This window comes from Diachasma alloeum, unplaced genomic scaffold (assembly GCF_001412515.2).
Source record: "Diachasma alloeum isolate Michigan unplaced genomic scaffold, Dall2.0 Dall_scaffold_00198, whole genome shotgun sequence".
NCBI lineage: Eukaryota > Metazoa > Arthropoda > Insecta > Hymenoptera > Braconidae > Diachasma > Diachasma alloeum.
In genome coordinates, this window is record NW_021680363.1 from 89,947 (window position 1) to 113,868 (window position 23,922).

General features: G+C 34.3%; 3 protein-coding genes across 7 annotated transcripts; 2 read left to right on the top strand and 1 right to left on the bottom strand.

Moving 5' to 3' along the window:
* Positions 1-554: 554 nt before the first annotated feature.
* Positions 555-6,782, bottom strand: LOC107048891 (protein PTCD3 homolog, mitochondrial). Its single transcript, XM_015272335.2, has 7 exons — positions 6,593-6,782; positions 6,117-6,438; positions 5,335-5,691; positions 3,314-3,650; positions 2,386-2,945; positions 1,958-2,176; positions 555-1,664 (listed from the first exon to the last, which is right to left on the bottom strand). The coding sequence occupies exons 1-7, from the start codon at positions 6,622-6,624 to the stop codon at positions 1,506-1,508; spliced, it is 1,986 nt and encodes a 661-aa protein (XP_015127821.1). The 5' UTR covers positions 6,625-6,782; the 3' UTR covers positions 555-1,505.
* A 181-nt stretch (positions 6,783-6,963) lies between these two features.
* Positions 6,964-14,732, top strand: LOC107048867 (ubiquitin carboxyl-terminal hydrolase 46). 4 transcript variants are annotated; one of them, XM_015272299.1, is made up of 8 exons: positions 6,964-7,312; positions 7,425-7,516; positions 7,610-7,789; positions 8,741-8,979; positions 10,366-10,592; positions 12,924-13,429; positions 13,521-13,713; positions 14,069-14,732. In XM_015272299.1, exons 3-8 carry the CDS (start codon positions 7,621-7,623, stop codon positions 14,586-14,588), a joined length of 1,854 nt encoding a protein of 617 aa, XP_015127785.1. In that variant the 5' UTR covers positions 6,964-7,312; positions 7,425-7,516; positions 7,610-7,620; the 3' UTR covers positions 14,589-14,732. The 4 variants fall into 4 exon arrangements, with proteins under 4 accessions (XP_015127785.1, XP_015127789.1, XP_015127786.1 ...); XM_015272303.1 differs by having other exon boundaries at positions 8,741-8,973; XM_015272300.1 differs by lacking the exon at positions 7,425-7,516.
* A 965-nt stretch (positions 14,733-15,697) lies between these two features.
* On the top strand, positions 15,698-22,120 carry LOC107048893 (myb-like protein X). 2 transcript variants are annotated; one of them, XM_015272337.1, is made up of 3 exons: positions 15,698-15,837; positions 16,731-16,921; positions 19,676-22,120. In XM_015272337.1, exons 2-3 carry the CDS (start codon positions 16,751-16,753, stop codon positions 20,084-20,086), a joined length of 582 nt encoding a protein of 193 aa, XP_015127823.1. In that variant the 5' UTR covers positions 15,698-15,837; positions 16,731-16,750; the 3' UTR covers positions 20,087-22,120. The 2 variants fall into 2 exon arrangements, with proteins under 2 accessions (XP_015127823.1, XP_015127824.1); XM_015272338.1 differs by having other exon boundaries at positions 16,757-16,921.
* Positions 22,121-23,922: the final 1,802 nt, after the last annotated feature.

A 23,922-nucleotide genomic window follows, 5' to 3' on the forward strand; every position in this document is an offset into this window, starting at 1 on the left:
TCTTCTATTTTTCCATTTCATAGTACTATCATCAATTGAAATGTCATCAAAATTTTGCGGATTATTTCATTCTATCAAATAACTCTACGTTCAGACCTTCTCAAGACTTGAATTTGTTTTCACTTCGGCTTTAATCAAGGTTTAATTAGTGTATAGCGGGGATCTGTTAGAAGTTTGTCGGGACCATGAATCAATGTGAACAAGTATTCAACATAATAGACTAGTACCTGAATTTAATAGATATAGAGATTTTGATGATACAGCGTATGGACTATAATTCTATTTTGATAATTATTTGAGTGATAGTTGAAAAATCGATTTTTGCAAAAATATCAATTTTTTTGAATATGTATGAAAAATTGAATTTTAATTGGTATCAATGAATAGAGCTTATTGAAGCCTACATTCATGAAAACAAATGATCCAATTCGATTCATCACTTACAAGAACATTTCGATTTAAAAAATAAAGAAAAAAGATGACATACATGCGTACACACATGTATACATACATGTAGATAGCATTTAAAAATCACATATTTAGACTTTTTAAACCATATTTAGTTACCGTAACGCAAAAAATTGAAAGCTTAAATTTGAGCAATTACAAAGCTTCCATTCGGGAGCAAAAACCCAGTGTAACGTTTTACGAAGTGTTTCTTTCGTTGATCTAGCAATGTAATCATGTATTATTTCCTTTTTCGAAGGAATTGTTTGAACTGTAAAGAAAAGTTTAAGACAAGAATGGAGTTCTCCTTTGAGAAAAGTTGCTGAAATAATTATTACTTCAATATATAACGGATCTCTTCATGCCTAATCTCACTTTATTCCTATTCATTCTAAACCCAAATGATAAACTTTTCCCATTTAAATATCCACATGGCAACTGCCGTGCACTTGTCATGACTTCGTGGGGTAGTCATGTTTGTCATGGAGCATTGTTAGGGTTCTCAGGTAGGAATTAATTATTATCGAAATAAATGCAGTGTTAAACGGAACCTTTCGCAAATGATCCGTATATGGAGTGCGTGGCCAGTTCTAGTAATCTCGCAATTACGCTGTAATTAAATGCGTCACTCGTCGTAGAGCCAAAGGGCCACGAGGGTATGTAAAACCAGAGCGTCTATACCTCCCTGGCTCTATGACGACCATGTATGCACGTAAAAATTGTTCAAAAAAACATCGAACTTCTATTTTAATTCTTCTAATCTGGTGGCTTTATCCCCTCACTGTGGTAGGGGTAAGTGTCAATAACTTCAATTTTAAATATTCACTGAAAGTTTTTCAAATTTCTGGGTGGTCAAAGAAGTAAATTATGAGATAATGAGCTCAAAAGAAACGAAATCATCTAGAAAGACACCCATTTTCATCTCAAAAGTCAATCCATGTGAGAATTCAACATTTATTTATTTACATTAATGCATTGAAAATCCAACATCGATTGGATATTATTTCGATTGTTTCTTACTCTTCTATTTCCTGATAGAACCAAACATTTTAGATGAATTATCTTGAGTCTTCTGAGCGGATTTTTAGCACTTCCGGATCTACCAAGCTTTTCAAACGATTCATTTGGTGGTCCACGAGAGGGAGATTCACATGAAGTTTGTAAGCCATTGAAGGGACATTTTCAAAACCAATGTCTGAACAGTAGTGAATCAAGTCCTGAAATGAAAAATTGAATTTTTAGAAATTACGGGGTCAATTACACATTTGAAAAGAAAATCAGTTGGAAATCCTCAATGAAGGTAATGTATTTTATATCATAAAACACAGAAGAAAAATTGTATGAACGTTTTTCTTGCTTGAGAAAGCATATAAAAAATAAGGAGTGATTTTTATAGCGCGAGGTATAAAATTAATTATATCCAACAAAGTATAGGTATAATTGACTGAATAATTAACTGAAACGTAAGTCTGCTCGATAACAGCAGTATTAAACATTATCGTTTAATTACCAAAGCAGATTGAGCATGTCCTCCGAGAATGCACGCATTGAAGAGTTCATCAATTTGACCAGCAGATGGTGGGCCGATGATAGAATTTTGCTGGGTGAACATGAAAGTAATTATCTGCGTCCATTTATCGAAATCATCAGCACGAAGGCATAAAATAGCCACGTCGCCAAGAATTGGTCCCGTCCAACTTATCTGTTGAACTTTTTTGTTCCTCTGGGCCTGAAAAATTCATCGTTAATGGTAAACAGAGTATTGCTGTTAATTATAACATTATTTAGTAAACCAGTGATTAGACAACAAAAGTTTCAGTGGAATGTTTGAATCAATTTTTTTTTCAAATATGATTATTAGAATAAAAAAGTGTTACACTTGTAAATTATCGATCTTCCAATTCGAATAATGCGGAAAAAATTCAGGGAATGAATTACCATAACAAAGTTCCACACAGTCCAAGCAGCGTCCGCGTACATTTGATGTACTGGTGAATTCTTCGGTGGTATACAATGTGTTGTCATTAAATGGAGAGCCTTGGAGACCAAATCTTTCCTCTCAAGATAATTAAACTGCACCAAATGTGTCCATAATCTTGGAAGCAGCGGCATGCCAATCTCAGGATCATTGGCACTCACCGCTTGAAGAATTGCATTCATGATATTTGGCTCTGGGGTGTAAACGTGAGGGACTATCAGGTCATAATATGATTTCATAAACTCGTCGAGAGCATTATTCTCCACATGAACCTGGAAATAGTGGCGGTAGTATAAATTCTCTTTGAATGCATCTCCTATTAATTTGTAATTATCGTTGGTGAGCAGAAGTTTATGAATTCGATCAGCAAAAATTGGATCCTCAAGATTATTTGCGGCTACTTCCATTGCAGTCATGAAGAAAAATGTGTCCATCGAATTTTCCATTTTTAAATCTTTTCTTCTTTCGAGATTTGCAATTATTTCTCGAAGGAGAGAACTTGGAGGAGCACTAGCTTCCGCTGTAAAAATAAAAATGACATTTAACAAGAAAAAGTATTGAAAGATAAATATGAACGAATGAATTATTAGCAAATAATTTTTTTAATGTCTTTGGAACAAATGAGTCCAGGTCCAGGTGAAATTGTCGAAAGATGTTTTGTTGTATAAAATTGTATCAAGTACAAAACGCATCTTTCGGAAAATTCTTCCAAACCTGTTACTCTCTAAAATCTTATTTCATATAATTTGAGATTTCTGTTTCTCTACAAAATTATAGAATGACTCAGAAAGTTGTAGCACGGTGTAGATGGGCAGATGCTTCCGGTTTTACCGGAAGAATTCATTGGGCACATCATTTTAAAAGTTTTACAAGAAAAATTCAATTCACCTTTTTTGTAATAAATCACCAAAGCGTAGTAATAACATGACAGTGATGGTTCTACACCTATAGCTTTGAACTCTGTAAAAATATCTCTGCATACTTCCATTGCAGATGAATGTCTTGGAATCGCTGCAGCTAATTTCAATGAATTAGCCAATGTTTCTGTGTTTGGTTGAATGCAAGCTGTTTGCATCTTGTTATAAATCTCCATCAGTACTGCCAAACGTTCTCGTGGACCATCTTTCCGGTAAGAGATGATTCCAATCAATTGGTTGTAGGTTTCTATTGCTATTGGATAACCTTTCTTCTCGGCTTCTTGAAAGAGGTTCCAAGCTGCCTCGATCTAGAAAAATTCAATAAATCGACGATTTTATGAATTATCCTTCATCTCAGAGAGTTGTCCGACTAATTATCCGCAACATAATTTCCACGGAAAAATATTCACCCCAAAAATATCCGTGACATAATCTGCATGGAAAAATAGCCCTCCCAAAAGATCATTCCGACAATATACTCGATAGCGATTTTTGCATTACTTGCCCGTTTTGTTAATCTTTTACGTTATGACTTTTGAATAGTTGAAGTTCGAATAGGTTTGAGCTCAACGACAAACTATACGGTTAAAAATTTTCGTCTAGATTTTTTCGTCGAATCCCGGAAATTTTTAGCAAGTTCCCTTTCCACTGCAATTTCAGAAAATATCGTCATTGAAAAAAAACATATATGTTATATTTTAGTTCATGACGCATAATACATTACAGTTTGATTATTCAGTGGAAATTAGAAAAAACGAAACTATTCAGGCCAAAAAATATTAATTTAAATAATATTTGTTAAATATTAATTTGGTTTCGTAAATTTCAAATCATTGAAAATTCAGCTCGTTTTCATACTGACTATGCATGTTCTATTGAAAATTCACATAAATTCTAAAATTTCTTTCTCATTTCTACTGAAAGTTTTTGAATTCATTTGAATTGTACTTGAAACTTACACATTCATAGAGGTTGTCCTCTTAAATAGAATTCAATGTCACTTTAAAAAAAATTACTATTAGACTGTTTATAAAATCGTTTTTTTTAAGTGTACTTCAACGTTCTTCAAACTACTCCAAGTGTGCCTCAAGTGAGTTGAAGTTGGTCTTAAAACATCGTCTTTTTTGGATAACACATGGTTATCTTCATTAGCTTCATGGTGATCTTTATAATTGCTGGGAGGTAAATTTGTCGTGGCGATTTTGTCGCAGATATTTTTGAGAAGATACTTTATCGAGAATAATAAGTAAACTTTTCCGTACTGACCTTCACTTTTCCAAGTCCGGGGATTGGTATTGACCCTTCCCCGAACTGATAAAAGTGAAAGTCACTACGGAAAAATATCGTTCACGACTAGTGCCATGGGGTTTTTTACTCGCGTGGTTGGCCAGTCCTGGCCTTCGGCTCGGACACCAACTCCATGCGAGTAAAAACCCCATGGTATTCGCCGTAAAATATACTATTCAGAGGTACATTTTTAAAGTGTCTCAGGTAAACCAATACAGAGGAAACTCAGTAATGATCCCGAAAATCGTTTGTGGAAATTTAATGATTTCTCCACTGTCTATGTCTATGTGTATGTGTGTGTGTGTGTGTGACCAAAATTTTGTGTCACGATTTCTCTCGAACAAACGATGCGATTCAATTTTTTTTGCAACAAAATTTGTGAAAAACCGTCGAAAAATGACATTTTTTAAATAAATTTAATGGTTTCTCTCAGAGAACCGATAAGATTGATTTCTTGTCGTCATAATTCATGCAACTTTATATGATTAAGACTGAAGATTGAGACTGAAATTTCAGCAAAATCGTCTCAGCGGTCTCGAGTAATTCGAACATGAATTTTCGAAATTTAAAATTTTTCAAAGATTTTTCAATAAAGGTCAATTTTTTCATTCTTTCTTCTTTCTGTTCTTTTAGCTATATATTCTCGTTGAACAAATGACCATTTTTATTGAGTTTCGAATCATATATGAAAACTGTAAAAATTACCTTCAAGTATTTTGATTGGCCACAGATCATAGCATTATATGCTTTTGCAGCTGTCGCTTCATCTTTATCCTTCAGAGTCGCAAAAAGTTTGTCGGTCACAGGGCAATATTTCCAAGTTGTGGATGTCTCCGTCCTTCTGAACCACTTCTCCTCCGACAATTCCTCAGGAAACTTTTCGTTATTGTTGTAATAACAAAGCAGTTCTAGAAGCGACTCTTTGGTTTCGTCTGATACTTGCTCTTCCAATAATTGGTAAATCGCAATAGCATCAGATGTTTGACCATTCTTGATGACATTTTTCAATATTTCTTCAGAGACAGCTGCTTTATCTGTATATACTGCTTTCGGTAGAAATACCTGCAACATTTATTCATGATTAATGTTAGAATATTTTTTAAATAAATATGGAAATGTTACAATCTACTAGCGAAGATCTACTAATTATTGTTTTCAAAAATTCATGTCGAGATGAAAGTTGACAAAGTTGACGATGTTGATTCATTCCACAAAACTACAACCAGACAAAGGATTTCATTTGCAATTAATGAAAATGTTATTCCGACTAAGGAAACATTCAGTTATTGTGAAAAAAAGAACAGATTTATTCAATGAGAATACACACAAAAAATTTGTTCAATTTTTATTGAAAAATGTATTACGACCTATTTGAAAAATTCATTTATTTGACTGAAATAAATTTAATCTAATCTAAATAAATCATTAGCCACTAGTGGGTCATAAAAAACAGGAAATAATGTTATCTTCATTGTAGGGAAAGTCACCTCAATAACTGGATCAGCAACTCTGTGCTGGAAGAGCTTAGAATGCTCTGCACGAATCCACATTGCAGTTTTTCTGCCAGACTCCTGAGCTAGAGCAAATGTCCTCTTCTGCAGATTTGAGTAGGGAATGAGATAAGGATCATCGTGATATTTATATTTCGGCGCTGTAGGATCACGAGAAATTGTCTTTTCAAGTGCTTGAAGAATATCAGTAGGTCCGCGTTGCTTTTTCACTGGTATTTGAATCTCGGGAGTCGAAGACTTTGAAGGGGTACTTGCAGCTGTTGATTGGAGCCTGGTGAAAGTGCTCTGAATCAATCCCCTGGAAATCACCATTTCTATCAGTCAAGAACATGAATTTAAGTCATTTCTTTTTCATACCCTTTAATTGGCATGACTACTCCGGTTTTTCAACAATATCTATTTTTCTCTTCAAATAAAACACTTGACAATCTTTAAAAATAGAACAAAATTACCTGTGAGATATTTTGATTCCAAAGGACTTCATTTTTCTTCCCGTGGTAAATAACAAAATAATTAAAACAACGGCAGCGAATCACTGATTCGCCGCCTCAAAATGATCCCTCAGTGATTTATTCGCACACGGAAGTGAGGTTAGAATGTTTACCGTATCGTGTGGAGGGGGTATGAAGAGACATGGGCTTGAACCGCTTGAACCTGAATTGCGGCGAGATGGGAAAAACCCAGTTGGTGTTGGGTGTGCCTCGTCTTCGTAAAGGAAGGAGCATTCTTTATCATCAATAGATAATTGATTCTACAACATTTCCTTGAAAACCGGACGTTCACATTTAGTTTGTTTCATGGCCGAGCCCAATCCACTCTTTCCCTAAATATCTCGCTCGCTCACAAGTTTTCTATTCTAATAAATGTGTCCACCCATCGGGTGAAAATCCTGCAATGGCCATCAGTAAAATCATCGAAATGCTGTTGTGTATGAAATGTGTAAAATGTAGCCGTTAATGGAACATATTTTGTTTATCAAAAATAACGGATAGTTAACATTGAGAGGATCAACACCATCAACCTATAATAACGAACAATTTAAAGTTGGTTGAATTATTATTTCGATTGTGGAAATTCGGTGATATTTTATAATTCGTTGCGCAATTTGTTTCGTGCAAGTGACGCTTATTCGTGAACGTTATTTATTCCATGACTTCTTCACCTGATAATACGTACGTAATATTATCAATGATCGTAGATGAGCATTCTCAAAATTTATAGAGAGAATTATGTTACTGAGTTGTAGTTGTTGTTTATACGTTTCTCCTTAATTTTTTTTCCAAGGTTTCTCACCATTTGTCCACTTATGGTGAAGTCGTGAGCATTTTCCAACATTGTTTTTAAGGATTTTGTCGGGTCTTTAGGACGTATTTGAGGTTTTAATTTTGTTGTTGATCATATGGGTTTTTATTTATTTTTTATTGAACATTATAAAGTTTAATTGTCATGATTTTTTTTTACAATTTTAGGTTAGTGGAAAATGACAGTATTAGAGGCAGAAGAAGATTCGGATGAGCGATCCGTTCCCCCCAGGAAAAAATTTTGCTTGTCTCTATCACGACGGGAACATAACATTAATAAGAATATATCCCAGCCCCCTCACTCGTCTACACGAGGGGGCTTCTTCGAAGATCAAGATCTTCCTTATAGTAAGTTTTTTTATTCACATATTCAGGACGTCAAATACAATTTTTTGGTGTACTTTATTTTCTGGGGATCTCTTCTGAAACATGTTTTTGTAATACTTATTCCCTATTTCTGTGGACAAAATATTTTCGTAGAAGAAAAAAGATTGAACTTGAAAATTCTGTCAAACTGAAACCCAACGAGTGAAAAATTCTGGAGTTAAGTGAAATTGTCACTTTTTTTAAGGAAATCTTTTCTAAAAGTCAGAGAAAGAAGGTGAAATTCACAGCCATCATTCCTTCAATTTAATATAATTGTATTCAAATTGGCGTACATTTTCTCTTATTTTGAGGAAATTTTAGCTTTGAAAATGAAAACTTTTGGATTCTTGAATCATGAACATCCGAATTTTGAAATTAAGAATATTTTCAGTTTTGAATAGATGAGTTTTCCCGTTCTAAAATTAATCTACTCAAACTTATACATCCTTCGTTATTCCACGTAATTTGACACTTTGACTCTATCAATGTGGAGTTAATGTTTAATTATTCTTGAACTTTAACCCTTCCGAATGCTTATTAACACAAATGTTCTTCTTTCAAGAACTTTTCTTGTTTGCAACAGGTATATTTGGGGTATTGAATTTGATGGATTCTTCTTTCGAATTTGAGTAACCAGTTTCTTATTCTCAGTTGCTTCTGAAGCTATGAGGTTCTTAGAACCAGTAACTTGGCTTTGTAAATTAGGAACTTCTCTCTGTAAAAGTAACACAATTCCTTCAAACGAGACATTCAAAGAGCGACTTATAGATTGGTTTCCAATTTGTTTTTTCTACTCTTTACATATTGCGATAATTCTTTCAGATTATTCATCATCCTTCTAAAATTATTTATTCGTTACTGCACCATTTGTTCATATTTTCATGAACTCTTTTAAATCTGAAACAATTCATCTAAACTGTAATATTTATTCAGGCACAAGCAAAATGTTGAATGGATATCGGAGTCAACTCGGTAATCATCAAGACGCATCTTACGACATTATTGGGGGTTGCTCTGAGGGTTTGAGAGTTGCAACGCTGTGTAATCTCGGGAATACATGCTTTTTGAACAGCGTTATATATACGCTGCGCTTTGCACCATCGTTCTTGCACAATTTACATCATCTTGCGACAGATTTGTCGAATCTTAATGAGAAACAGTCACAGGTAAAGGTGAGAATGATTTTTTCACGGAAGAGCATATTTTTTTAATTGTAATTTCAATGGAAATACAAAAATTTACTCATTCAACTCAGTTGTGCAGCAGAGTGGTGACTGGAGGTTAATCGAGAAAATTGGCACAAATTGTTGTGCAAATTATCTACAAAATGTAGGTACGGCGAGGATAAGCAAATTGCGTCTGAACTTCCTTGGTTACCTCCTTTTACCACTTCCTTACTTAACCTGATCAATAATTGGAGAGAAACTCGAAAGGAATGCTTTCTATTCATGTTTGTAGCAGAATCCAATTTTAGGAGTAAATTCTTGAAATATCGACCATAAATCACTTCAAAGTAAATTTCAGTTAATTCATTCAATACAAAAACTATGGATTTAACAAAAATTTTATAAACATTTGATTTCCCATACGATTTGTTATTGGTAGTCCGGAGGGTACACAAATTCATATTCAAAGATTCAAATCAACATAAAATTTTTAACTATTGGAAATTCCGTTTAATTTAATATTATCCTTTTAAATATATTTTGGAAATGTTGAATTGTTCAACGTTTAATTGAGAATCGGAACGAAAATTGAACAGTCAATTATACTGAGAGAAAAGAGTTGGTTTTAAGTTTTGTTTGAACCACAAAAATTGCAAGTTTAAAATTATCAAGGAAAAAGAATCTCGTGCTGAGATGAAAAATTCTGTTGCAAAAATAGATTTAGTTGTTCCAAAGAATTGTTATTTTCTGTGTGAGTAAGAAATTTCAAATCGAACACTACTTGTTCGTTATTCTATACAAGTGTATATATTTTGCTTCTGAAGCCGCTATCTAATACTTAAAAATAAATTAATTCTTGAATAAATTAATGATAATATGATAGCAATCTTGTTACTTGAAAAGACGATATCCCTTGATTAACTCATTTTGTTGGAAATATTTTCATCCGGGAATGGCACCATCTCGCTGGAATGATTTACATTTTGAATTAAATATTTCGCTATTGAAAGCAGAGCGATTATTCAGGTTTGACGCTTTCGTATGTTCAAATGAAAAAATTTCTATTTTTTCTATGATCAACTTGCATTTTGTTTTTCGGTTCAAATAAGACTTGTTTGAGAACATGCATTCAAACAAGTCTGTTTGTTTTTTTCTCTGAGTAGTGTACATAGCGCTAATTAAGTTACTCCAAAATGAATCATTGTGAAATATTTCAGAATCGAAAAGAAATAGCAACATTATCAGAAGAATATTTCTTCTAGGTGTTGGCTCGTTTTACGCAAGAATAATTTCATTCTCGATTCAATCAGAAGTGACGTTATTAAAGCACACCATATGATAAGTGGAAATGAAAAAATATATCCAACAATAATTTTTGACTCTACCCCTCAGGTAAAATCATCGTCACTAGGACGTACAGGTGTTTCCCTGACGTCAAGTGGTAATCGAAGTTGGAGTAGCAAAGATTTATCGGCATTATCTGGATTGGGTGAACTGAATAAACCAAGGATACAAGTTGCCACTGAAAAATTACATGAGTTATTTATGGCACTGAGGGTATCTGAGACTAAGGAGAACAGTGAGCCGTATCAGCCCGATGCATTTTTGCAAGCTCTGAGGTAAATTCGTGACTCATACAATTGGTAAACTATGAATTCATCAATCAAAGGAAATTCTGGAATGAATCAGGTGGAGAGAGATAAATGCAGGTGTAACATATTAACAATTTAATTAATTTGCTTTGAGACTGAAACTTCCATGCCATTTTCCGTTGAATGTGAAAGTTGTAGAGACAAGAAACATCTTTAAAAATCTCCAAGATATTGGGTTTTCAAATCATGGATACTTCTAGAAAATTGTGGGAAGTTTCGGACCTGTAAAGAGTGTTCTGAGAATTTCGAAAATCCTCTAGAAACCCCTCCTAAGAGATAATTGTTAAAAATTTCTCAATTGATTCTAGACATTACGACACCATTTTAGGGTTGGTGTACCTCCTAGCTGCTTCTAACATATTTGCGAACATTTTTTAATTCCTCAGTAATTATTGTGTAAAAGTCAATTTCAACGTGAAACCAAAATTAAATTAATAATAAATGAAAAACAAATGGCAAATTGCTCTTGTATTGCATATAGTATATTTATTTTTCTAATAAATTAGCAATATGCTTCCGAATGGTTATTTTGCACATTATTACCTTCTATCATGGATAATTCATTGTTTATCTCATTTTATTAAATTGAATAAGATTTCTTTTCAACGAATTTTATCAAATTTTCAACTTAGTTGAATGTTATCATCATTATTCCTATTATTCCTTTCTTCTATACAACCAATTGTTTTTTTCATAGTTCTATCTCTCCCCTCAGCCCTACGATAAAATGTTATTAGAAAAATTTTATTTATACATTCTTGAATGAATTTGAAACATTACATTTGAAGAAACCATCAGAAAGCTCACTTTCAGGAAAATTCATGAAAAATTCAACGTTTTCAACAATTATCATTAAAATCAAATCAACCAATATAGCTACCGTAATCATCTTTTCACTTCGACTTAGTGGCATTAAAAAAAACATTCTAAGCTACGATTCATTTGAAGCATGATATTCAAAGATATTCCCGGAATTCTTATTTTCAAGAAATATAAAATTTTTGCAAATTTTCAAATTAATCAAAATAACGATTATTGCTATCGCCTTCATCTTCGAATTTGGTTAAAACGGCATCCAAATAATTTTTTGACCCATTATTCAATCAATTCAAAATAATTTTTTTAGTTATGGTGGGACAACCGATTTGCGAAAAAATTAGACAATTAAGAAAACTAATCGATAAATTAAAATTTAATTAATGGCGATTGATAGGGTTCAACATTAGCGAACATTTAAAGAAAAACTTTGTTACATACGTATACAAATACATACACACGTACGGACGAGGTCTAAAAATGGCATTTTCGGACTTTTTGGATCATATGGGGTCGATATAACTCAAAAAATCCAAAACTTAAATTTGAACGATTACAATGCTTCCATTTGGAAGCAAAAACTTGAAAATAATTGGAAACAGACTAGATTTGTGAAATTTTCGAATGAGGATTTCAATGTAATCTCATGTTTCAATAATGTACGCCCCATAGCTAGGCTGATGTAAACTTGTTAATCCTTCAAGTACGGCGCCCATATTGCGCAGTGTTCTCATCGGCTGGCGGCCTCCTGTTTGCTCGAATTCGCTATTCAATACGCAACAATTTCTATACTGATGAACAAAAAATTATCATCTAAAATTTAACGATAATCTTGAGCTTTCACCAATAAGTTGTTCAATTACGGTATCCCTTTATATAGATTTTTCTGGAATTTTTAAGACTAATCTTAGTTCGATAGTATAAACGGTTGTCAAGATCGGCGATTGTCGGAAATTTGTTAATAACAAATCAGTAATTCATTGAATCGAAATGTCCTTTGCGCCATTCGACAAAGGAATGTATAGAGTATGTGTGGTAAAAATGTCAGAATTTTTTGTGAAAATTAGCTCGATAAACAACAGGTTTGAATATGCATCTGACATCGAATTCAGTTCCGTATTGTTCATGTATTGAAGAAAAACATTAAAAATAAGTTGAAAAACAAATCGAGTCACATTGTGTTGATAATTTGATCTGTTTCATGGGGAAATTTTTAGAATTTCGATATCTACAATAGTACGAAAGGTAATGAATTTTTATTAATCACAGAAAGGGTCTATATGACATAGACGCCGGCCGGTAGGACAAGCTCTCGGGTCTAGATGTGGCATCGATGCCGTACTTGAGGGGTTAAAACATATTCTATACAGTTGTCCATAAAAAAAGATCTCTCCTGATGTATTCCTTAAATTTCGTCCCTTTTATTACTTTTCTACGGCACAATACGTCTCACGGCTATTGATCTTGCATTAATGTTTTTAGGGACGTTAATCCCATCTTCGAAGGCAACCAACAACAAGACGCTCACGAGTTGTTGGTGTGTTTGCTCGATAACATTAGAGAAACATTTCAATTACTTGTAAGATACCGGGAGAGTCGATTTGGTCAAAGTAATGGTGGATTTGGTGATTTAAATATGGATCGTTTCAATGAGATGCAATTTGAGGGAAGTGGCTCTGGCAAGCGCACTATTCGGAAGAAGAAACAGAAGAAATATCCAACAACTCGGGGTAGTATGAGTTGTTTGCCCCAGCCTAGCGTTAATGGTATGATGTCAAGACCCTTTGAGAATGGCCACGCTGACTTTATGCCTAGCAATGGTGAAGCCTATTATCCACCTGAGAGTAAACAATGTTTTATCTCTGAGGATTTTGAGGGTGTAAGTTTGCTACGTACAACTTGCCTCGAGTGTGAACATGTCACTGAACGAAAGGAGACTTTCTGCGATATTTGTGTGCCCATTGACACTGGAAGATCAAATGAGAAAGGTAATTTTTGGAAATGTATTATTTGAATTTCATTTGTCTCAATTTTTTTCTCAATCTCGATGATCAATCGATTCAATGCGTGTTATTGCAGACGAAAATGGAAAATCGATAGACAGCTCAGAAGTGTACAGACATTTGGTTGTAACCAGCGAATTTCTGTCGGGAAGGGACAAGTATTGGTGCGCCAGCTGTTTGAGATACAATGAAGCTCAAAGGGCTGTTAGTTTTCCCTCATTGCCGAGGCTACTTGTTCTACAATTAAAAAGATTTTCTACTGCTGCTGGGTAACTTATTTATAATTTAAATGTTATTATACTCAACATTTAAATTATAAATAACATTTTCTTCATTCTATCATTAATTGATGTGAGGAGTCATCAAGAGGCCTCTTTTGGAGAAAATTTTCTGAACTATAGAAAGACGTTTTACTACATTTTCATATAGTTGTATAGCAAAAGGTTGTATTTTCCTCGATTCGTTTTCCCATATTTTACTGCTGGATCTTTTCTTCCATCAATTTGTCAATCGATGAAAATTACTGTGTAATGTGAAAACAACTATATTCACGTATTTCGAATAACTAATTCTATGATTTCTCTACCGAGAATAACAAAGAAAAATGATTTCAAATTATTACAGATCGATGGAAAAGATAAATAACTACATGCCAACTCCTCTGACCCTTCAATGCTTTTGTGAGCAATGCAGTAATGAGCAGCAAGTTGGACCATCGAACAGACAAGGAGAATCACGTCATGTATACAAGCTTTACTCGGTGATAATGCATCAAGGTGCAACAATGACGGCTGGACATTATATTGCTTACACTAAAGTCCCTGAAGACTCGACATATAACGAGTGTCGACAAAATGTTTCACAGAGCAGTAGTTCCAGCAATACAAATAATTCATCGTCGACTGGAATTCTGAAGCTCTTCAGAAGTAAACCAAACATCAGTGAGAGTAAAGAACATCGAATGGGATGTCGAAGTATGGAATGTTGTGGCATACGACGTGGAAAACAGTTTGGTACTTGGCTCGAATGCGATGACGAGGCTGTAAGAGTAATTCACGAACACGAATTACAGGATAAATTAGCCCCAAATCCACGCAACTCAGCGACGCCCTATCTATTGTTTTACGTGAGATCTGCGACGTAAAATTCAATCATTCCTTTTTACTATGATTTTTTTCTCATCATCCTCTACCCTTTTGTCTGCCTTGATTCAACAATTTCCTATTTCCCTTGTATTGAAGATATGTATCAAATGTTTTCATTTCAAATTAAAAACTTGGAGAACCTAGTAAAAGTGTTGTTCATTCAATTTTATATCAATATTATTGCGATTCAATGTGGGTTTCTACTTGAGAAAAATATTTCCAACGCTTCAATGTGATTGATTAATAACGTGTAATCAAACTATCTAAACAATTAACATTATTATTGGTTGTGGACTTGATTTGAGAAGAATTATTATTTTTAGACTCTGTTATGAGGGGCTTTTTCATCTGAGGAGCTTCTTGACATTATTTTTCCAAATTTATTATAGGGCTCACTACTTTTTACAGTGACATCAATTTTTTAGTTTTTTTTTTGTTACTGCCTTCTCCGTTTTTTGAATTTGTTTACATGCTACTTGAAACTTGAAATTCCATAAGCTTTTGTCCCCTGAATCGATTTTAATAATAATAATGCATTTCTGAAAATTCATTAAAAATAAAAAATGCCAAAATTACAGCTAAATTGCCCATGAAGTTTCGTTTTTCTTTTAAACAGTGTAGTTCAAGTTTGCCTCAAACTAGTTCAAGTTGGCCTGCAAACATGGTCTTCTTCTGAAAGATATATTATCCTTCTGAAAGATATATTATTATAGGAAAATTGTGGTAGGATAAATTTGTCATGGAGATTTTTTCGCAGATATTTTGTTAAGAATAGTAAGTCGTGTTGCCTTGAACAATTTTTTGTCATTAGATGTGAGCGCATCCTTAAAACCTTGTATTACGGATGAAATGGCAAAAAAAAATACAAGACTAGCATATGTAGTAGACTTTCTTACTATTAAGCACAATAGTCGAAATATAATTTTTGTCCTAATGTCAATGGAGAACGAAACCGGAGGTGACTGATTGCTAGGGGATAGTGAGGCCACATTACAATCATACGTGGAAAATAAGATCCATATATCGATTCCAGAGGATAGGGGTCAGTGGTGCTCGTGCGTTACACCTGATGTCGTGGTCTTCCTCCACTTTACGTTCAAACGTTCGGATTAAAACATCGCCTCATCGGTTAAATTTGAATGGAGCTTTAAAATTGTATTCTTGGTATTTGGTGTTTTGTTTTTGAATTTTTTCCAAATTCATCAGTACATTTAGAAATGATCAGAGGTTCATACACTGTAAACTGAGGTAAGTGGATCCCTCGAAATTTTTTATTTTCTTAATTGAATTTCTTATCTGTGAATGCTTGAACTTTTGTCGTGAATAAATACGCATTTAAAACTTGTGTTTATGAGTAATATCAAGACTGTTGATTATGCTAAATAAGTTCTTTTCCTCTTAATTTTGGATTTTTTGTTATTATTTATTACGTATTTAGTAACGAATTGACATTTTTTACATTATTGTTTTCATTATCGTTCGATAATTACGATGGATTTTTTCATCGTTTCATGCTCTTTTCGGTGAGTAAATGTTATTCATTCAATTTGATATTCTATTTCCTGTGTTCACTACTGTCGGGTAAAAAAGAATAGAGCCCTGGTGCTGCGGAATTTTCGCTTTTACAATATTTTCCACCATCGGTATGGATTGTTGTTGCTAGATATATATTACAGACATGCCTAATAATCATAAGAAGGATGACCTCAACTTTGTGTCACTATTTGCTACACAAGCAGCTCCGAAGTTTTGGATTAATGATCTATTCTTTTTAATCCAATTGCAGTACATTTATTCATTATTTTATGTGTTCGCACCTCAACTCAGATAATCAACTTAGAAATAGTAATACGGGGAAAAATCTAGAAAGTTGTGAATTTAATCTATCCGCGTGTCACAAAATGGTATTAGACTTTCGTGGATATATGTATTATATTTCACTAGCACCGAGAAAACAATTTCTGCTGATGCTATTTAAAATGTTATGCCACCACTATGAATTTACCGATAATTTACAGAATTGGATCATTGTTTTCTGGGTAGAGATAGAGAGAATCATATATATTGAGAATTAATAATGCCGTTTGCTATAATATTCTATGAATTAGAACAATCAATGGAATGTGACCTCTGTTCTCTAGGTGCATCAAAAATTCAAACGATGAAGTATCAGCGGGTTTCTGTCGATTTTGTAAACATGGTATTCACCGCCGTCACCTATGTGGCTTTGGCGGGAGCTGTTTGGGTTTTCCTACGGTTACTACAAGCCTGTTTCTCGTTACCGAAACATTTGAAAAAACAGAATGATATCCAACAAATGTTGCAAGATAAGGTGAGCCTCATTCAAATCATAGGAAAATCAATGTTTTCGACTTGATTATCGCAGAATTTTCTATTTATTAGTTGTTATTTATGCAAGCTTGCATTTAAGCAAGAAGCCCTGTGATTAGCTTATGTGCTTGTTCTACTTATGGGACATGGTGGAGTATACAAAATAGCAGAAACGATGACAACACCACGAGCAGATTGGGTTTCAAACCACAAATTTGGGATTCCGGATTTTGATCGTATACGGGCGCATTCTTTTAAAATATTTAGAACACCATTCTATATGAAGTTGAGTGGATGAACTAATCTCGGTAAAATATTTCTGGTTTAACGTTATTCATGATTGTGAAGATTCCCATCGTGATTATTACAATGAATACTTCGAAGAAAACGAAAATTTTTAGGCATATTTTTTTCACGTAAGATGAACTCAGTTTCATACACGAGGGTGCTCTAAAAATTTTAAGATCTATTACCTCTGGATTCAAGGAAAATGATGGTTCAAGGTTGTGTCTTGGAGTGAAAACCCGTTAAAATCTATAATTTCAAACCCAATCTGCCTCTACCCGGAGAAAATTATTTGGCGAATTTCACCAACTATTTAATTAAACTTGAAAAAAAATATTTTTGAATTTCATTCGACAACCATGTATTAAATTTGCAATAAACGTTGGTCGATTTATTTGATGGATTAAATTTAACAACGGATTGTAGATTACTGCGAAAATATCTTCTACGGAAGATATTGCTGGATTGTCAAGATATAAATGATTGCGGCATTATGTTTCCAAATGTGTATATGCCCTCACCATCTAGTTTGATAGTCAAAATTGATTGAATAAAATTGAAAAATCTTTTCTGAATTTTAATCAATTGATTGTTAAATTTCACCAACTAGTTGTTGAAATTCGGCAAGTAGTTCTTCAACAATTAGTTGGTGAATTTCACCAATTAGTTCGTGAAATTCACCAAATAATTTTCTCCGTGTAGTGTGACTATTTTCTTCAACTTTTTGGCACACCCCATCAACCGCTATAAGCGTACTGAATATCTAGAGTAGAGAAAAACTCTTCAACTTAATTGGGGTTTCTCCTCGAAATTAATTTTATTTATGACATATATAAATAACCTTTATAATTTTTCCGTGCGGGAATTTCTAAGAAAACTCAGACGTCAATACTGGAAAATAGCAATTTCTTAAAGTGTGATCAGCATGAAACAGCGCCATGTTAATTTCCAAGTGATAAAAATTTCCATTCAATTTCGAAATTCGGATGCAGGAGATGTAACACCAATGTCACAAGTTTTTGATTGTTTGAATGAAATTTCTACTCCAGACATTTAGATTATCGAATTTCGATTATTCGTCTTTGGTATCCAAATTTCAATTATGTACTTTCCACGTTCAGATCTCGTGGATTTTTTCCATTGTTCTATGATTCTTTTTGAAGATTGTTCTATGAATGAAATTTTTCTAGCTAATGGGAAAAAAAACAAAATTATATTAACCTTACAGTTTAATTAAACTTCCCTGTATTCTGTTACCCCCTAAGTGGTCGTGCTTTCCTAGCATCTAACTCGCTCTACAATGGCACCCTTTAGGTTGCGTATGGTTCAGCGCACATCCCCTCACGATGCGACCACTTAAGGGTTAACAATGACATCTCTTTATGAATAAAAAATAAATATTGTTCAAACAGCCGGTGACCTCGTTTTTCTGATGGAATCGATGCTTCACGAACTTCTGAATATTAATAGACATTCGTATCAAAGATGAAAGAATAGCTTTTTGGGGTGGAGTTGCATTCGAAATTTTCCCCACTAGGAAATATCTAAAAATAGTGTAAGGGAAGAATAATTTAAGATGAACAAAAAGCGGTGGAGAGAATACCAGAGAGAATCGAAGTTTCAGTTGGGCATAGAAAAATGAAATTATAAATTCTTCGTGAAAAGAGTGCCTTCATTGAACAATCATTCTTCTTTATTGGAAAAAACAAACACTTTCTTTCTTCCCAAATCTCCAAGTTCATTCCATTGTCTGGAGGCGATTAACTGTTGATATATATTGGCAATGTTAGAGTCAGAAAATAATCAACATTTCGCGAGATTCTCGGTGGGAGAGAGGCTATTTTCAGACAATAAGTCTGATGAATTTTTAGCCTGATAATAATACTAATGAGTCCTCAATTAAAAAAGTACATACAACCAAAAAACCGTTTTTCTCCGATCGAGCAATCTTATTCCCCTTCCAATTCATGCCGGAGGGCTGAAAGCATTGAATGTGCAATGGATTTCGATCAATTTCATCTCCCAGAATCAAATGAGAAGGTGAGATATGAATTTATTATGTCGTGAATTCGTATGTTTATGGTCACATCGTGTGTGAGAACCAAATGGGTCCAATGGTGCGATCAAATTCGTCTGCCTCACTCCGCCATAGAGATAAATTAATAAAAGATTCTTCATTTCGTCATCTCAAATAGAAGAAAAAAGATATGATTTTTCGACGGGCGGACGATTTTCGACTGGTTGTGTTTTTTGATCAATTACTCATTAACGTAGCGTCGATTTTTCTTCTTCAAATATCTCCCTCCTGCCGCTTGTAGTATGGCTTATCAGTAGCGAGAAACCCTGTATAATGACTTATCTAGGATTGAAGAATATAAATGCTTGTTTTTTAATTGAAGTAGTGTTTAGCATGTAAATGAGAAATTTCTTCCCATTATCATTAATATTAATCCAGAAATAATGTCAACAGGTCGACAGTTACGAAAAATACATCGAAGAGTGTGAAGCAAAAGAGAGAGAAGCTGCAGAGTCTGGCGAGAGTGTTGTAAAAGTGGATGAAAATGGTGAAGAACGAGTAGAAGTGCCCGTGATCGATGAGGCAAAATGGAAAGAGCGTAGAGAGTGTTTAGAAATGCTAAAAAAGGAACTGCGAAGAGTCAGGGACGGCGGAGACCAATATGATTGGGATTATCTTCTTGAAGAAGATGAGAAAGAGGACAAAGAGGACAAAGAGACGAACGAAAAAAAGGATGATGAAACTTTCAGCGACATTGACGATGGAAAGTGCAATTCTAAGGCACATCTCAACTTGAAACAGGAGAAGAACGAGAAGGACATTGCGACGGAAAAACTCACTGGGGAAAAAAAGAAAGATGAATAGAAACGATCCAGTTCTGAACTTTAAATCGCACTGTTTGTCAATTGTATGCTACGAAGAAGTACTAATTCTTTCGTTTTTTGTGTGCCCCGTTTTTAATAATCCAACTTAATAGAAGAGTGGTGAAGTCTTCAGAACCCATTCTGTTAATTCTTGACCCATCTCATTGATGAGTGTTTTTAGGAGATTGAGAAGTCGGCGACCTGTCGCTGAATTGATCATGCAGATGCATTAATATTGGAGTTGACTGGTTATTATTTCTTGTCACTTCTACCAAATTTATCAGGAGATAGAAAATTTTTCATTATAAAGTATTAAGTTTGAACATTCGATTTTCTTTTAATGGAATATACTCGATAAAGAATCCGAATTCTCACTCATGATTATGTTACTTTCGCAGTAACTACGAATCGAGGGGCTGGTTACTTGGTAAATTACTGGACCACTCGATTGAAAATCAAGTAAAAAAAACCCAGAATTAGTAGTGATTTCTAATGACTTCTGGAAAGCATTAGAGAGCTGTGAAAATTATAAAGAAATCAGATGATTTCAGAAATAATTAGAAATCATCGATGAATGTGAACCCAAAATTTGTTATTCGAACTCACTCATACGATCCGGTCTGACACGAATGACCTTCTTATGCACATGTCATTTGGTCCATACTATCATAACCATAAGGCCCCTTCTAAACTCTTTCGGTCTCCGAACCGAAATCTTACCTATATGACCCTCTTGACCGCATTGCACATTTCTTCAAGCATTTCGTTCTGAAGATTACAACCATATAACCCCTGTGAATACTATAGGTAATTCATAATATTCAAACGGACCCTTCTCCGAGCCATTTCCCTATGAGATTTGTAAAATGGTTTACATAGGGTAAACTGCACAGTTTTTCAATGACCCTTGCGATATTTGATGTTCGCGAGGAATGACCGTTGGAAGGTATACCCTGTGACGTATAACTCTCGTGACGTTTGGTCCTCGCGAGTTTATGACTTTTGTGATGTTTGACGTTTTCCACGTTTGAGACTAGTGAGAGATCCGGGCCGGCGGAAGGTGTGTATGGTGTGTATGGTTTCCACCATACATTGGAATTTGGATGTATGGTATTCCATACATGGCTAAAAAAAATGGTATGGTATGCCATATACAGGGATAAAGTTTTTTTCTTTTTCGATTTACACGTAATTGATGAATTTTCAATTTGCGGGTGAATTGAGAAAAAAATGGGCTGCCTCTTTCGAATCAGTAACGCCGCCCTCTCTATGACATCTCCTTCCAACCCTCCCCTCCACAATTCCAGGATTACTGAAATTGGGGCTATTTACACTAGGAATTCAGCGCCATACCTTGCAAGGGTTATATCTCGCGAGGATCAAATATTACGGGCGTCATTTCTATTATGAGGAAGTCAATCTAATCTATCTATTACTATCTATTGAGCTCCATTGAATTTTCCAATTATTCAGGACTTTGCATTATTATTTGGAGTCTTAAAAAGCTCCAGCCGAGCCTGAGAAGAACAATTTTATTTTGAAGACCCCAAAAAAGCTACCAGAAACAATTGAAATAGTTCTATGAGTTAAGAATGTTCCATTAAATCTTGGGAGAAGTCTCAACTTAATCCGTAGAAACAAGAATTATTAATATCACGATATGAAATGCTAACGTGAGGAATTCAATAAAGATCAATAAATAATTAGATTGACCCTCGTAAAATTCACCCGTTACGAGGTATTATCCTCGCGAAGTATGATCATATTACCCTTGCGAACTGCAGAAATTACAGATATTGATCGAATTTGAAATTCGATTTTTCTCTGAAGAGAAAAAAATATAATGCAATATGTAAACAGGGCCGGCGGAAGGTGTATGGTATATCATGAGCTATGCACCGCCCACGTATATATCTCCTGGCGGCCCTGTGTGGAAGATTCTATGGAATATATTGTGGACATATGTATTTTTTTAAAGCTTAAATATGTATTCATTGTTATCTGAATGAAGTATCGCCCGTGAGATTGAACTATATGAACATGTGTATTGTTATTGTAGACCATATTTGAGCATATTTGACCTGCATTAGTTTCGATGAATTTTGTTTTGTTTCTTGTTTGAAGAATTACTAGGTAATTAATTAGGTAGGTGGAAATGATTCAATAAAATTCATACGCATGATTTTGTATCATCTCTGAGACTAGTAAGTTCAGAGATTGACGGAGAAAGCGCATCGAATCTACATAATCAACACGGATGCACATCATTCATGTAATTAATAAGCTCGCAATATTTTCCTGTCAATTCCATTTGCTCTATTCTGATAAATTAGAGGCTGTACATATATTATGTTAGACGTTGAGAGGAAGTCTACGACAGCATACGACAGGCTGGCCTGCGACTGCTGATAAAAATGGCTGATATCCTCGTATCCGAAAGCCAAATGCAGTGCTGTAACAAAGCACTCTGAGGGGAAAAGTTCCCCGGCCATAGAAAAAAATGTAGTATCAAAATGGACTGTAGTTATACGGGTTCATTGCATTTAATGAATGACGACGAAAGGTGAATGAAGAATTGTATAACATTGCGCTTCAATGACTCGTAAATCCTATCAAAATAATAAAACGACAATGCTAATCTCCTCAATGCAATAACTGCCGAAAACAAACCCACGCGTTATTGGACAAACTGTTTGATTGATGGCCGGTAATGTGGGAATCGTTACTACCTTTAGAGTCTCAATCGTTCAGGAATTGGTAACCCCGTCAGCAAATTCAAAAAATTCTACGTGTTCAAATAAAACATTGAATTAAATCATAAATAAAAATATTTAAAATATTTTTAAGATTCAGTGAATCAATGAAGACAAATCTTACTTGTTAGGGAAATTCGCAATACCTATTCCAAGATTATATCGCAATTCTAGAAATTTCTTGATTTATGTCTCGGGGAATTAATATTTACTTCATTCGCACTCAATTTTTTGACACGTGTCATAATTAACATCAAGACTATCTTCAGAAATTGAAAACCCTACATTCTGATGACACAATATTAGAGCGCTTTTCTTGACGTGGTTTTTCTCCAATTTATCTGAGTGAGTTTCTTCAAAATTACTTTTTTTGTTTTTATGACGTTTTTCTTTCACTGGCTAACCTTTGGTTTTGGTTTGGCTCGCTTCGCTCGGTTAGATCGCGATTTTCGGACCCGATTTTCCCCCTGGAAATCGGCTACAATCGCTCAACGTTATGTGGTTGAGTCTCTGGGAAATACGAGTCAAGTATTCCCCCGCATCGCCAGTCAATGTATCCCCAGTACCTCGAGTACTGTAAACTCTACCGATCAAGTGCCCCTGAAGAGAATATTAACTGAAACTGATGGTAATACTCCACCTACTGATAATATTAATAATAACGTATCCATGCTATCAAATTGCTCCTTACAAAATATGACAATGAATAATATTNATGATAATACTCCACCTGCTGATAATATTAATAATAATGTATCCATGCTATCAAATTGCTCCTTACAAAACATGACAATCAATAATATCCACACCCAAAAAGTAAATAATGCATCATAAGTCAAAATCATAATCTCTTTTGAACGGAATATATTCTACATTTTATAATGAATTAATAAAAAAAACAGCACGATTTGTGTTCTTAATGTGCTGCATTACTTGAATTTTTGCGCCTTCCCTTATTATCAATACTCTCAGTTCACATTGCAACTGACAGTTTTCAATGTTTACGTGATTTCATCAACTTCTATTCCAAAGAGGATTGACTAAAGTAGAGGCTCAGATCGCTCAGATCTCGGGGTTGAAGTGA

Excerpts from the sequence above, each read along its gene's own strand:
- LOC107048893 (XM_015272337.1), top strand. The coding sequence starts at position 16,751 with ATGAAGTATCAGCGGGTTTCTGTCGATTTTGTAAACATGGTATTCACC. Across the intron at positions 16,922-19,675 it reads AACAAATGTTGCAAGATAAG|GTCGACAGTTACGAAAAATA; the intron begins GTGAGCCTCATT and ends TAATGTCAACAG.
- LOC107048867 (XM_015272299.1), top strand. The coding sequence starts at position 7,621 with ATGACAGTATTAGAGGCAGAAGAAGATTCGGATGAGCGATCCGTTCCC. Across the intron at positions 7,790-8,740 it reads AGATCAAGATCTTCCTTATA|GCACAAGCAAAATGTTGAAT; the intron begins GTAAGTTTTTTT and ends ATATTTATTCAG. Across the intron at positions 8,980-10,365 it reads AGAAACAGTCACAGGTAAAG|GTAAAATCATCGTCACTAGG; the intron begins GTGAGAATGATT and ends TCTACCCCTCAG.
- LOC107048891 (XM_015272335.2), bottom strand. The coding sequence starts at position 6,624 with ATGAAGTCCTTTGGAATCAAAATATCTCACAG. Across the intron at positions 5,692-6,116 it reads TTGCTGATCCAGTTATTGAG|GTATTTCTACCGAAAGCAGT; the intron begins GTGACTTTCCCT and ends TAAATGTTGCAG. Across the intron at positions 3,651-5,334 it reads GCCAATCAAAATACTTGAAG|ATCGAGGCAGCTTGGAACCT; the intron begins GTAATTTTTACA and ends GAATTTTTCTAG.